The following is a 15541-nucleotide window of genomic DNA, read 5'->3' as shown; positions in this document are numbered from 1 at the left end:
TTACAGTCCACACTCTCAATAGAGGTTAAGGCTCAGATGAATAAAGCCTTACAGAATTAAGGCTACCCATTTACGTTTTCCCTTTTTGTTCCAAGTACTCTGCCATCTTTTGATTAGTTTTCACAAAGCATAACTGAATCCAGTAGTGTTTAACATGGCCTTTCATTTAAAAAGCAATACACTTATGACATCTCAGAGGGGAAAAGGTTAATTACAATTTCCCAAAATGTCGCACAATGGCACATAATTAATGTTAAACTGTGAAAAATAGGCCGCTCAAGAAAGTACATGGTCGAATGATAATTAGATATGTGTGCTGTCGACATCAAGGTCATTAGGCTGCGTGTGCCCAACAAATGCTTAATTAGCTCAGAATCAAAATCGCTAATGTTCATTAGCTGTGTTGCCATGTTGAAAACGATCCATTAGGACCCTATATTAGATGTCATTATCATTTATAATACATTTGTGTTGTCACGGCAAAGCATCTCATGAATAAGCTACGCTCATCCGTGCTAGAGATTTATTAATGCTGCACTGCTGTGTAAAACTCACAAAAAAAGTATTAACTGAAGTGCAAAAGAGTAAACAGGGCTTATCACTTTTTCGTCGCATGTTTCTTTTTTATTGATAATAGGTTATTCATGTAAATCTGTTCTACAAATTAAAGAAACAAAAGACTATTTACATGGGATATTGTTCAAGTCCTGAAGACAGCGTTATATGAGCACCTGTGTTGAGATCCTTCCAAAATGGGTTGAGTATTTGTGACCAGAGAACATTTTCCAGGAGAACAAGATTTGGTAACAGTTTTTGATAAAAGATTCTCTAGAAGATTGTCTATGAGAGATAACTCTGTTGCTATCAGACCATCAAACATGGCATACAGGATCAAATGACAATTAATGTCTAAGTTTTTCATTATTACCGCTTTAAGCACTTTTTTTTTTCAGCTGTTGCTAGTATACAAACAACCTGGGCTAATAGTGGCATGCTAGACCAATGGAGTCCAGATCATGTTGGGTTCTTTTTTTCCCCCTAGACTCTAAAATCATAAGGTGACTTAACCTCTGGCAATGAAGCCATGGATGGTAAAGGGCAACTCCACTAAGCAGACCCCATTAGCCCAGGGTATGTATCGAATTGCATGGATTTAACACAGTATAGGCTCAATAGAATGAATCCCTTCACAGCATGAGGCAACCTCATCGGCCTTCATCCTCAGTGAGATCGCAGATTGAATAGCGAGAGGTGTGAGGCAAGTCGCCGATGGAGGAAAGAAGAGAGGAGGAAAAGCATGAAGCTTGGGAATGAGAAGGCACTTGGCAAAAGTGTGGAGGGATAGGAATATTTGAGAGAAGAAAGGATAGGTGGAGGGTGAGAAAGAGAAAGAGTGAGTGAGAGAGAGAAGTCTTAATCCCATCAGCACAAACCTGTGGATGAGAAGGAGAAGGTCAGCACTGTGATTTGTTCATTTTGTATGTACTTCCTAGCATAAGGAATGTAAGTCTGGAATTGAAATAAACCGTATACTGTAATAATATCATGAATATGGAATGAAATACTTTAGTGGCATGCTGTTCCAGGAAAATAATCAATGATGATACAACGACTGATACAAGGAAGAATGACTTTTACCAACAACCCGACATCGATTTCCTGAAATGGTTTATTCCTCTTGTAACTAGGGTGACCAGATTTCCCTAGTCTGAAACCGGGACACTTTTGTGCGCAACCATGCTCGTGCACGCACACCTTTTTTTTACGTAAACATGACACTCAGAGAGGTGCTCTTATCATTTTGTTGAAGCTCACATTTATCAACATCTCACATGAACTAATACAAACAGGCATTTTGTTATCTAGTAGCATAGTGGTATACAGATCAGTTAAATTATGGTCAGACAACAGATTTTGTAATGGCTGAGAATAGGCCAGGCTATGTCCATAGGCCAAATTTAAACTGATTTATTTCACCTGTTTGTGAGAACACCAAGAAGAATGCATATGCACATGTAGGCTATATCTCTAAAATTGTATGCACTATAGCATGAACTTAAAAAGTAGATATGTGACCTCAACATAGCCTAGGTCAGAATCAACCTTACTAACCATTCCCCACAACTGAATGAATAAAGTAAGAAGATGTGTACAAAAGTGAACACTTTAATGGAAGCTGCAACAAGCTGTTCAACACAGCAATATGGCCAAACTGTCAGAATGGTATGTTAAACAAAAACAAAAAAGAGACAAGTGATTTGAGAATATATACTCAAACAAAACAGCAGTAAAGGAGGAGAGGGGCGACAGCCTGAGGAAAGCCCCCACAGGAGCGCACAGCATTTGCAACATAGGCTACCCAACTCCATACAAGAACAAAACACAGGAACAAAGCTAAGGCGACTGTCAATCCACCCACCCGAAACAAAATGCATTAGCCTATGTATATTTACAAGAAGAGTGAATCTTTTCCAGTTTTAATGTGATCCTGTATATCGGCGTTACCACCGTGGGCTACGGAGAAGGAACACTTACAGTGTGTGCAGTAGGCTTCGTGCGCATTGTTCTGCACCTCTCGGAGGAAGGGGTAGGTGCCCTGTAAATCTTTGGAAAAGGTACATTTTCTTTTCGGCATAATTGCTGCGGCATTACTGCTGCTAGCTGCTAGACAAAGAACATTCGTGCCAGTTAATGTTTATTTTATTGTTGCATGGCAACACGTTCTGTTGTCTGGAATAATGTGGCTAAATAAACACCCATGCCACAGGGCCAGGGGGCAGTAACCAGGAAAGTTTGCGATTCCTGTCAAAATAGTAAATGCAGACATTTCTCCGCTAATGATTCCCACGCTGCTCAGTCGCAAACGTCGCGAGTGGTGAAAACCGGGACATATCCGTGTCCCGACAGACTTTTGTCGGGACTCGGGACACACAACCCCAAATCAGGACTGTCCCGGTAAAACCGGGACGTCTGGTCACCCTACTTATAACACAATATTTTGCCAACAATTTTTTTATTATTTAAAAAAAAGATGTCAAAATGAACTTTTTATCCATTTACAATTACGTTTAAAGTTGTAGAAATTAGTTTCCAACAATGAAGTTGGATTTATGTTCATCGCTATAAACATTTGCTGTCTCATCAGCCTCTTCAGCTACAGCTTTATTTCTCACACTGGAGACTCCTTCCATGAGTCAAATGTTGAATAAACATCTCCACAAAGCCCTGATATTTAAATTAGCACGTGATTGTTGCATCATATCGGCACTCACATGTCTTTGGGTTTTATCTAACTTCTCACTTGTGCACATCGGTCATTTTGGCATCACACTCAAATACATGATCTCTATGCCACTGTCATTTACAATTCAAACCCTGAACCATAGCATGACATGACATGACAATCTTACTCAGTTATTTAGAGTGCAGACAGAGTTTTTACCTTCACACTCGAATGCCTGAAGCATAGTGGTGTAACTGTGTCCCAGCCATGATCGGTAAGTTCCCATCACCCTCATCAGCTTCACGGTCGAGTCACTGAACATGACGTCAGGCTGTCCGTACCCCATCGAGCTAAAGAGTGAGAAGCCCTGTGTGGCATTGGTAAATGTATTCTGGAGGAAAGAGCACAAACAGAGTAAAAATGCTGAGCAACGTAACGCAATCAACAATATAAATCTATATAAACCTATCAAACTACTGTTCGAGATGATTTTGATATGTGCTACACTTTCTTACGACATCTTTTAATGGTCATTATTCATTATAAGGGCCATTTTCACAGCTAATTAGGTTCAAAAGTAATGCCAATGTTTACATGTAGAAAGTTATTCAGAGTTGGGTTACACAGCCACTTAGGTCAACTTTCTACGTCCACCATTTAGATTATGCAAATTTTTAATCTTTCTGAGATTTACAGATATTTTCTTCAATAGAAGCATCCAAGATGGTGTTTCTCATTAGTGTCTAGAGCACCATAGTTAAATGTGCATTAAAAAAATGGAATAGAAAATACAGACTAAAGAAGGAAATAGTGTTTTACTTCTTTGTTGTCAAATGGAGAACAATGTAAAATGAAATCAAAAAAGAACAATCAGAAAAACACTAATATGATCATTTGAATGTGAATGAGAAGATGGTAAGCATTGGGATAAACATCTAATAACAATTTCGTATATACAGTACATTGGAAATAAAATAGTACTTACTTGTTGTAATTATTTGTTTATGAATGAGAACACAGTTCATCACAGGCCTGTTTGTCAAGTTAATATGTACACTCTATATTTGTTATCACCTATAGACAGGAGATGATTATGTCTTCCATCATCTGGTGTGTAATGGATCGTGATTTTTTTTTTTTTTGCAATAGATAGATACATTAAAGATAACGTCAAGCGTTTTAATTATCCTTCTCCGAAATCATCTGAAATTTTTCCATGGAAAAATACCAGTACTTTTCCTCCCACTGAATACGAGTGTGTGCCAGATGGCACAAAACACTGACCTGAAGCCGTTCCAGGAACTTGTAAACGCGGCATTTATCCTCCAGGCGCACCACCACAGCGTTGGCGGGCACCAGAGCCAGGTGGCATCGCTCGTGTTCAGAGGGAGGCGCTTCAGTTCCATCTGGGCAGAGTAGCTTCAGGTCCTCCATCTCTATGTCTAGAGCCCATGATTCCTGGTTCTTACCTTAGACATGGATACAAGCCTTGGATCATGAGTTCTTAAGACGCACTTTCGCGAGCATGCCCGACATATTTCGGAGATTATATTTAACGCTAAATTTGTGTGTATCCTGTTTGTTGTCTAACAAATCAACTTGGGTGTCAGACATCAAGCTGTGCTAACACTGCAAAAACATCTTTCAGAAATGACACCTTTTTTTAATGTTACTGGGCTTAGTTCTGGTGAATGAGTTGTTACTATAGAAACTATAACCTATTAGAACAAGCACATTAATATCAATAATATGAAAATGAAACTCGTTTGAATAAGAGCAGCAACACCACAAAAAGTGATGTTTCAACATTATTATTATTATTATTATTATTATTATTATTATTATTATTATTATGATTATAGTTCTTTGTATTCCTGCAAGAGGTGACTTCTACAGCTTGAAATATGTTCATTATGATTTGCATGACAAATCTACCTTGTAAATATCGAACTACCATGTGACTCTGCTCCAAAACATGAGTCAGATCAGAATTCACACCATGGATGATGCTTGAAATAGGCAGGCATGGTTTAGTCAGACACCTGGACTTGTTTTTTTTTCTCAGGATCGAGAGCTACAATGTTATAAAACACTGCCCCCTGCTGGAGACATTTTGGGTTGATAGAACATATTCCTGGACATCTTTCTGTTTTAGTCAGCATTAACTTTTTCAGCAGTTTGTGCTACAGGAGCTCTTCTGTTCTTCTGGACTGGGCCATATGGGCAAGCTTTCATGCCCCGTTTGAATCAATGAGCCTTCGACACCCATGACCCTGTCACCGGTTCACCGGTTGTCCTTTGGATCCTTGGGCCACTTGTTTTTGTAGGTACTAACCACTGCATACCAGGAACACCTTACAAGATGTGCCATTTTGGAGATGCTCGGTCAGACCCAGTCATCTAGCCATCACAATTTGGCCCTTGTAAAAAAAAAAAAAGTCGCTCAGATCCTTATGCTTGCCCATTTTTCCTACTTCCAACACATCAACTTCAAGAACTGACTGTTCTCTTTCTTGCTGCCTCATATATCCCACCCCTTGACAATGAGATAATCAATGTTATTCACTTCACCTGTCGGTGTTTTTAATGCTATGGCTGATCAGTGTAGGTTGACAACAGCTAGGATGCTAGACACTCAGATAAACCTGACCGGAAGAACAGGTTCAGGTCCTACAACATTCATTCAAGCCAGTTACCTGACCCCATCCACCCTTATGAAATAATCGGAATATTCCAAAAATCGACAGGATGTTGGATCATCCAAATTTCTTGATGATCATGCAAAGAAGAAATGTAAGTACTGTAATCAGAATCTCTTCATGACTTTAGTATGGATGCTAGTTCATGATATGCTTTAAAAAACCCTTTCTATGATTAATTTCAGAACAATCTTCATATATAATAGAATCATGATACAACAGGAACATAATTTTTTTTTTTAATTTGGATCAGAAGAAGTGTTAAACAAACCAACATACCATTGAGGTTGTCAAAGACAGTGGTGTGTTTCACAAAGGCCACATCCCCGAGGTTCTCTGCCACGCATCTGCAAATCACAGAGCGCTAAGCAAATTGTATTCATCCAGGCCATGTCTTGTAGTGCTGTAACTTGTACCTTTGAAATACATCTCACCATCATCCCTAATACTTCCTGCAACTCTAAAAAAAAAAAAACCCAGAAACCCACACTGTACCTGAGAGCTCCTGCTTCGCCGTAGTGCCGTTCCCTAGGATTATTGGCGCAGATGTGCCGATCGTTCTCATCACCTATGCAGGCCTCACAAAGGTTTCTGGGATTGTTTCCTTTGGGGTCATGTTCCTTGTCTTTTACCCCTGGAACACAGCTATACCCGAAGAAATCTCCCACCGCTATGTGAGAAGGAACATAAAAAAAAACCCACACATACAGAGTTGTAAATCTGTCTCTGTTGTGTATTTTATTTGTATTAGTGAAGCTCAGTAATGCTACACCTACACCGAATCCTAATCCTAACCATAACCTTATTTACCAAACAGGAAGCTTTTGTCTTTTTCAGGTTTTCACATCTTGGAACTTGAAAATCAACCATCTATGTCTTTATGAAACATTTTCTACGAATGTATTTGAGTTAGTTTGGATTATTTTTCAGCTACAAGCGAAAGAAAGAAGTCGCTCAGTTTGGGTATCATACTGAGTTAATGTTGTATTGGAAAGTGTACATTATCCTTAGCATGAAAAATGTAAGTAATTACAGTATCAATTCATTTTGCACTTTTCATGAAAAAATATCAAACTACCAAGTATCAAATACCCAGAAAACACAATACAAGAACAAACGGAAATTTTGTTCATCAGTTATTTTTCCACATTTTTTTCTTATTATCGTCTCTTTTCCTAGCAATTTTAAAAAAAATCTAAACCCGAAACTGTTTTCGTCCCGTGCATTATCTGAAATTTAGCAACTTTGTCCAAGCTCCGACCAGTTCACAATCACATCATGTCATAGTACAGTATGTACTCGTGAAAAGCTTCTCAGTTTATGTGTCTTTATCATGTGCAACGTCAATCGATCTCTTTTATAAACCATGATAACACATGCATTTGTGTTTATTTGAAATGAATTTTCCTCAAAATCGTTTTCCCAAGTAAAAATCTCAGTTTCTAGACCACCTCCGTTCATGAAAGGTTATATGTTCTTAGTTAGAAGTTAATTACAGAAGGATTTCCTGAAATGTTCATTATTGTTGGATTAACATGAGATTTTATACTGAAAATGGTATTTTTTTAAAATGTTTACCTTCAGTGTTTAATGTTCTGCCACTCACCATGAGGGAAGTTGCACTGCTCGCCCACGCTGATCTGTGACGTGTTGACCAGGAAGCCGATCGGCACCGTCCAGCCCACGGTGGTGCGGATTCCAGGGTGGCATGAACTGCGCTCGTGCATCTCCAGCAGGGACAGGTCGCCAGAGGACCTGCGTGCCAACGCCACCACGTAGTAATTAATGCCATCTGAGGGAACAAGCAGACATCGATCAGACACTCAAAGTGTATTAGCATTAAACTGGGTTTCAAATCAAATTTCTGGGTTAGAAGCGAATTATTAAAAAATGATCTAAATGATTATATTCGGCTTCAAGCCGAGACAAGAATTTCATCAAGAATGAAAAGGTAATAGAATTTTGTCCAGTTTATTTAAGAAAGTAAAAGTATATTATACACAACTAGATTGATCAGTCATAAACACTTTTGTGATATCATTTTTAAAAATGTATGACAAACATTAATTAAACATGATATTCAGATACATTTATTCTCATCAAGACTATTGTTATTATCATACTACTGATAATGATACTGAATAGCAATAAAAAAAAATTTAATGTATTGATTTCCAATTTGTCAGTTCACTCAGATTTCGAAGTGTGGGTCTAGTTTACAATTTAGTTACAAATTTGTAATTCAGTTTACAAACAAATTTGAATAAATTATATATATATAAAATTTATTCAAATTTGTTTATTTGTTTGTAAACTGAATTACAAGTTCAAAGAGGAAGGCTGTTTGTGTGTGCAGGGCAAAATTATCTGGACGACCGCCAGCATCGGATGAGACGGTCGAGCGGGTTCACGAATATTGAAAATTTGTGAAATCATTCATGGAATCCACATACCTTTGAACTTCTCATTCAAATTTGGAAGAATAAATCTTATATTGCTCAACATTAAGCCTGTTCAGTTTCATTTGCCTGGACTATGTAGTTTCTGGGATATTTACATCTCAAATAATATCAAATTTTTTGAAACACCCTGCATATTATAATTATTATTTTTAAATGCATATTGGTTTTCAATAATTCATTAGTTAAAAACAAAACTGCCAGTTCACACAAATTTCTGAACCCTGCTTGAATAGGGTACAGAGTACAAAAGTTTGTATTATGGTTATTAAATCTGAGAGAGAGAGAGAGAGAGAGAGAGAGAGAGAGAGAGAGAGAGAGAGAGAGAGGCTGTATTTTACAATTTGGCTACAAAATATTTTTTTTTCTGACAACCAAATAGAAATCTATAAATGAATAAAACAATACAAAATAAATCAGCTATGAAGAAAGGAAGGAAGGAAGGAAGGAAGGAAGGAAGGAAGGAAGGAAGGAAGGCACAAGATAACAATCCAAAACCTAACATAGAATGAACCAAAAAGATATTTTGACCCTCCTGTTTTCTAAACTTTACAACAGATACGTCAGGGGAAAAATATTAAGATCGAAAGAACACCAAAAAGCTGCACAGAAAACAGAACACAAGTTAAACATAGTTATTTAAGGCTAAAGTACGTGAAAAACTACACATTCTTGGAGGACATTTATGCAAACTTTTAAATTTTGAGGGTTTCCTTGTTACTTGTCGTAGTGAAGAACCATCTCAAGAACCCAACACTCAAAAAAAAAAGTCCTAGGGGTGTACAAACTTTTGAATTTTGAGGTTTTCCTTGTTATTTGTAGTAGTGAAGAAGCATCTCAAGAACCCAACACTCAAAAAAAAAAGCCCTGGGGTGTACAAACTTTTGAATTTTGAGGTTTTCCTTGTTATTTGTAGTAGTGAAGAAGAATCTCAAGAACCCAAGACTCAAAAAAAAAAGTTTTAAGAGCGTAGAAACTTTTGCACTCAACTGTATGTTTTAATGACTGTGAAATAGTGCTAACCAATTCCGTTGTGTGATTCTCCTGCTGCGACGTCTAACCCGAAACAAACGCCAGCGGTGTAGATCTCATCAGGAAACATGGAGGCAGCGTCGGCTGTGCCATTCTGTTTAAAGAAAAAAAACAACAGCAGCAGCAACAACATTTGTTTTCCAGTTTGTTTCCCTTTAAAAATAGATTAGGCACTTATTTGGATGTGAAAATGACTTTCATTCACACTTCAACTGATTACTTGTTTTGTAGACGTTCCACAACATTGAAAGCAACTACTGTATAAATGGATTAAAAAAAAAACCTGGTATGATTACATATTTATCATAAATTGACAAATTCCTGTGGTATATAATGAGGAATAAAATACTTTAGAATATGCAGTTACAGGAAAACAATCAACTTCAGGGTGATAACAGGAAGTCTGCCTCATTATCAAGCTATATCACACCATCCCGTCCTTAATCATTTTTCCAATAAGAGCAAAATAACTACACTTTCTCACCTTAATTTTCTGCATGCAGTCTGTAGCACTGTGACCCAGCACACACTGCAGCTTCCCACGGAAGCTCTGGCCCGTCATGTTACTGGCCAGATCCAAACATTTCTGCTCTTCGAGCTCGGTAACTGCACACCAAGTGACTGTGCAAAAACAAGCCAAGCAAATTTACTGCAGAATTCAAATACATATGGATATGAATCCATTTTTTTTTTTTGCCAACACTTATTTGTTTATTATGGAAACAATTTCCGATAGATTCTCAGCATATTGCATTTGACAGCACATTGAAAATCATATTCAAAGCTGCCAGTTTGGGACAGAAATATGAACCTAGAAGGACTTTCGAGTTATTATGAACTAGTCAGTTAGTTGTACTGAATGTAAATACTAAATGTAGAGAACCAGCTGTTACAGAATGTCAAATGTGCCCCAACATCATGACAAAACCTTTCATTTTTCATTAAACTTAGAGTTAAACTCAGGATTTTAGCTCTCATGGACAGTCTTGAACGTTCTCATTCTTAAATAATACATTTAATTACTGCTCACACTCTTAACCTAGTTTTTATTCTCTGTATTTCAGCTAAACTTTAACATTTTAATTGTTGTTCTATTTTTTTTTCACTTTTCTTTTTGAAATATTTGCTCAATTTATTTGTAAAGTATCTCAAATTGCTTGCATTACCTTGCTTCCTTTACCTTCACTTACCATGCCTTACTTAGTAAATAATACTCTGAGTAAATAATACTTTTCACATTTTACATTCAATTGACAAAAAAAATTAGTCTTCATTATTATTATTCTCATCTCATTATCTCTAGCCGCTTTATCCTGTTCTAATTATTAGTATTCCCCCACAGCACTTTGTATACCTGTTATGAAACAGAGTTACTGCAAAGCGGATAGTAGATACTCAGCAATTTTATACTTTTCCATACCGGATTTTAACACACATAGTATGTAAAAACTGCTAGTCTTGCAACAACTACTGAGAATTTAATAAGTAATAATAAAGTACTTAATAAATAATACCCTGTGTACACTTTTCAGGATAAATACCGGTATGTTTTAAAAAAAAAAAAAAAACAAGGTAAGTAACTTCTGGTACATGCTGTACATTGATTTTGGTCATTTGTGTGAAAACTTCAAGGTTTTGGACAACAGTGCTTCAAGCCACAATGCCCTAATTCCTTAACTTAATACATATTAATGTAGTACTTAATATAGTAAATAATACTTGCTGGTATATACTTTGCAATTTGACTATTTAAGTAAACAATAAGCAACTTGAAAAATGCAATGTATTTTTCAACTCATTACCCTCAGAAGTAACATAAAAGTAATAAGTACTACCAAACTCAACCTGTAAGCGAGGATATCAATGAACATGAGAGGGAAAAAAGTGTAATTGTAGTGTTATATAATTATTAAACATTCACACAAAATATTTTTGCAGCACTTTATACTTCTCATATTGTAAAATATCGTAGTTACAACAAATAGTTAACTACTATGTAAGTAATTACATACATTTCCGTATTGGATTTTCAAAAAACACATATAAAGTGTACATTATCTGAAAACTATTATTATTTTTACCCCCCAGCACTTTGTATACCTGTTATGAGACAGAGTTGCTGCAAAGCAGTTAGTAGATACTCAGCAATTTTATACTTTTCCATAATGGATTTTAACACATATAGTATGTAAAAACCGCTAGTCTTACAACAACTACTGAGAATTTAATAAGTAATAATAAAGTACTTAGTAAATAATACTTTGTGTACACGTTTCAGGATAAATATGTAAAAAAAACAAATAATAAAATAACAAATATGGAAAAACACAAGATATACTACAACACATAATGTATAACCAAAGTACTTCCACAAGGAAGTATATAAGTATAGGTAAAACATCATTTTAATGTTACATAATTATTCAAAATTCACTTGAAAGAAATTAATGATAGTCACTATCCAGTTTTGCAGCACTTTATACCTACCATACTGTAAAATCTCATATTTACTAGGTAAGTAATTTCTGGTACATGGTGTACATTGATTTTGGTCATTTGTGTGAAAACTTCAAGGTTTTGGACAACAGTGCTTCGAGCCACAATGCCCTAATTCCTTAACTTAATATGTATTAATGTAGTACTTAATATAGTAAATAATACTTGTTGGTGTATACTTTGCAAGTTGACTATTTAAGTAAACAATAAGCAACTTGAAAAATGCTATGTATTTTTCAACTCATTATCCTCAGAAGTAACATAAAAGTAATAAGTACTACCAAACTCAACCTGTAAGGGAGTATATCAGTGAACATAAGGATGAAAAAAGTGTAATTGTGTTATATAATTATTAAACATTCACACAAAATATTTTTGCAGCACTTTATACTTATCATATTGTAAAATATCGTAGTTATAACACATAGTTAACTACTATATGTAAGTAATTACATACGTTTCCGTATTGGATTTTCAAAAAGCATATATTAAATGTACATTATATAAAAACTGTCAGTCTTTAGGACTTACAGACGCAATGCAGTAATTACTGAAAATTTCACCAGTGGAAAAAAAATGTAGTATTTGGGGCAAACTTTGCAATTTGAAACTCTAAGTTAAAAAAATGTAATACAAAAATTATTCGGTATACTTCAACATAAAAGTAACAAGTACTCCTTCTGTAATAATCTGCTTCTGTAATAGAGTATGTAAGCAAAGTTGTTAACAAATGTCTGATTATCACTATATATAATTATTCAGCACTCAACTGAAAGAAACTGCTTGCTATTTTTTCCCTCAGCACTTTATAATTACTTTCATGTAAAATATTGTACTCAGGTGCGAAGATAGTATTTACCGTGTAAATCCTTTCTGGTACATATTCTACATTTGCATTCTATATTTGATTTTGATCATTTGTCTCAAAACTGCAAGGTTTTGGACAACAGTATTTGGATCTTTGATGCAATCGCTACTGAATTTAATAGATAATAATGTAGTACTGTACTACATAAACAATACATTGTAAAAAAAACTTTTTTTATGTTGAATATGTACAGTAAGTGAAATATTTTTGAACAGTACAGTCGTAAATACGGCCAAACTGCTTCTGCGAGTAATGGGATTTTTAGTCAGGATTAAATTTGCAGCACTTTGTACTACAAAATATAGTCTTCTGGTATATTTGTGGTTTGTGCAATACATATTTTGTTGGTAATTTGTATCAAAATTGCAAGGTTTTGGAGCCACTTTGCAGTAACTACTGAGAATTTAACTGGTAATAGCTAGCTAGAAAGAAGAACTTAGTATAAAGTAGTGCTTTAATAGGTAGCTAATAAAGTAGTACTTAGTAAATACAGTAATACTTTCCAAGTAGAATATGTAAGTAGAAAAAAAACAACAAATATGGGAAAATTGCAAGTAATAATGCTTCAAAATAAGACTCAAATAACAGACTTCCATGAGGTAGTACATAAGTAACATTAAAATGTGTTACTGTACTGAGTTATTCAAAGGAAAGAATGAAATTCAAATGAAAGAAAACAAAGGTAATGTCCTGCCTAAATGTGGCTCTTATAAGACACACCACACTAATCGCTAATAATGGATCGTGTCTAATATTTGTACATGTGTGTAAACTGGCTTGCATGCCAATCTGTTGAAGAATGAAAACAAAACAGTGATTTAATTTAATAAGAATACGAAGCTACAGTGGATACAGGCTCACAGGCCATTAAAGATCGGGGGGGGGGACATAGCCTGGTCTTCTTCCTGTCCGGTTTGAGTGAACCTGTGCCCGCTGGAGCCTCAGATTCATGTTTTGGCTGACAGGATGTGGTCTTCTGCTCAAGGTTTGATGTGTTGTATGTTCGGAGATGCTTTTCTGCTCATCACGGTTGTAAAGAGTGTTTATTTAATTTACTGTAGCCTTCCTGTCAGGCTGAACCAGTCTGGCTATTCTTTCCTCAAAACATAAGAATGACATATTTCTACGACATATTTATCCAACAAGGTCTAAGTAATTACTACTCTGTAGCCCTTGTACGTACTTATAGGTTCCAACCGATGTTATTGTTATTTAATAGATTAAATAGTTATGTAGGTATGTACTACCAGTACCAGTACTACCAATTATTTTATTTACACTGATTTATTGAATACTCACTGCTTTGGATGGTGGCACCATTGACCATTGCGACCAGGAGGAAAGCCAAAACCAAGCGCCCTGCTGTTTGTTCCATCTTGCCTTTGAGCAGTAGAGTCTCTGAAATGCTCACAGAAGTATTGTGGGAAGTAACATAGATATTTTTTGAGAGACACTGAGAGAGAGAGAGCTCTGAAGGCTCACATTGCTGCTTTCTCCCACCACCTAGAAAGCTGAAGCAGGAGCGAGACAAGAGGCGAGCTGTTCCATTAGTTAACACTGGGTGGTCATTTTCCACTTAGTGGTCTAGTGTTTCTCTTTCAATCCTCTGAGACCTGATGGCATGCAGCATTTTTGCACACTTCACCTCCCCTGGTCAGGTCATAGCAGGGGTTATAATTAAGCTCGGCACAATGGCTTTTTGTGGATGGTCACTAAAGCCTTCTGGGGATTAGAAGTCTGGCTCTGGAGCGAGCCAGGTTTGATTGAGAATACTGATACAGAGGAGAGGCACAGCAGATTCTTTTGTCCAAGCAACAAGGCTGCTTGAAGAAGCATGTAGGCCACTTGACACCAGATCTACTTCCTAATTCCCTTGTTGCCTACCCTTTAATCAATGCGCTATTGAAAGAGACACAAGTTGTAGGAGATTGTTGTTGGTTTTTTGTTGTTGTTGTTGTTGTTGTTGTTTTGAGGGGGGGCTGACCACTGGGAAACAGGGGGAATATATTATATTATGTTATATGATATTATACCCTCAACAGTACAACATATATTTCCAAATATGGCCAACTCTAGAGATTGTGCCTTCTTTTTTCTTTTTTTTTAGAATGTATGCAGGTTTTTTCTGCCATCACTTATGCCTTTTTAACTTAGCTAGCCCGTAGCATGAGTGACAATATCACCGATGACAATCCGCTCATATCTTAAACATAAAGCAGCTAGCAATGTGACAGCTCTGTAATGTTAGTGTCACCTCTGATGCACTAGCTGCATGTTTATTTCATCAAATGATCAAAGTGTGATATCCAAATTATGCTAACATGCAGCAGAATGTTCACACATTTTTCTACACTTTTAAACATTTTATGTCCATATTGTTGGGGCCATATAGATGCAAAATAAGACATATAATGAGTTTATACGCTGATTATGTATAAGAGAAAAGAAGAAAAGCCAACAGATGCAAAAGGTTCAGATAAAGAAGTGAAAAGAAGAAGAAAAAGAACCAAGAAGAGAAATGATAACAAGAAGGCGGCATGGTGGCGTAGTGGTTAGCGCTGTTGCCTCACAGCAAGAAGGTTCTGGGTTCCTTTCTGTGTGGACCGTAGGTGTTAGCAGCCGAGAGGGTTGTTAGGGTGATCATTGAGTGCAATTGAATACATATCCACACCAAGACTCAGCTGACTTTAATGGCTCACATGATGGCAGAGAGAGCATCATCATCATAGTTTCCCGTCCGGCGCATTTCCGGCCTTGGAGCGCT

The 15541-nt window shown here is 36.4% G+C and overlaps 1 protein-coding gene across 1 annotated transcript; it reads right to left on the bottom strand.

Moving 5' to 3' along the window:
* Positions 1–1289: 1289 nt before the first annotated feature.
* otomp (otolith matrix protein) lies at positions 1290–14152 on the bottom strand. The gene is made up of 9 exons (XM_060921673.1): positions 14077–14152; positions 9898–10034; positions 9405–9507; positions 7529–7714; positions 6418–6592; positions 6202–6269; positions 4508–4692; positions 3443–3614; positions 1290–1433 (listed from the first exon to the last, which is right to left on the bottom strand). The coding sequence occupies exons 1-9, from the start codon at positions 14150–14152 to the stop codon at positions 1423–1425; spliced, it is 1113 nt and encodes a 370-aa protein (XP_060777656.1). The 3' UTR covers positions 1290–1422.
* Positions 14153–15541: the final 1389 nt, after the last annotated feature.

Source organism: Neoarius graeffei, chromosome 1, assembly GCF_027579695.1.
Source record: "Neoarius graeffei isolate fNeoGra1 chromosome 1, fNeoGra1.pri, whole genome shotgun sequence".
Taxonomy (NCBI): Eukaryota; Metazoa; Chordata; class Actinopteri; order Siluriformes; family Ariidae; genus Neoarius; species Neoarius graeffei.
Note: the sequence above shows the minus strand (reverse complement) of the source record. Positions and strands in the feature narration are given on the sequence as shown.

Coding starts and splice junctions, on each gene's coding strand:
- otomp (XM_060921673.1), bottom strand. CDS start 14,152: ATGGAACAAACAGCAGGGCGCTTGGTTTTGGCTTTCCTCCTGGTCGCA. Junction 6,593..7,528: donor GCAGTGCAACTTCCCTCATG/GTGAGTGGCAGA, acceptor CTTCTCACATAG/CGGTGGGAGATTTCTTCGGG. Junction 4,693..6,201: donor TGTCTTTGACAACCTCAATG/GTATGTTGGTTT, acceptor TCCATGTCTAAG/GTAAGAACCAGGAATCATGG.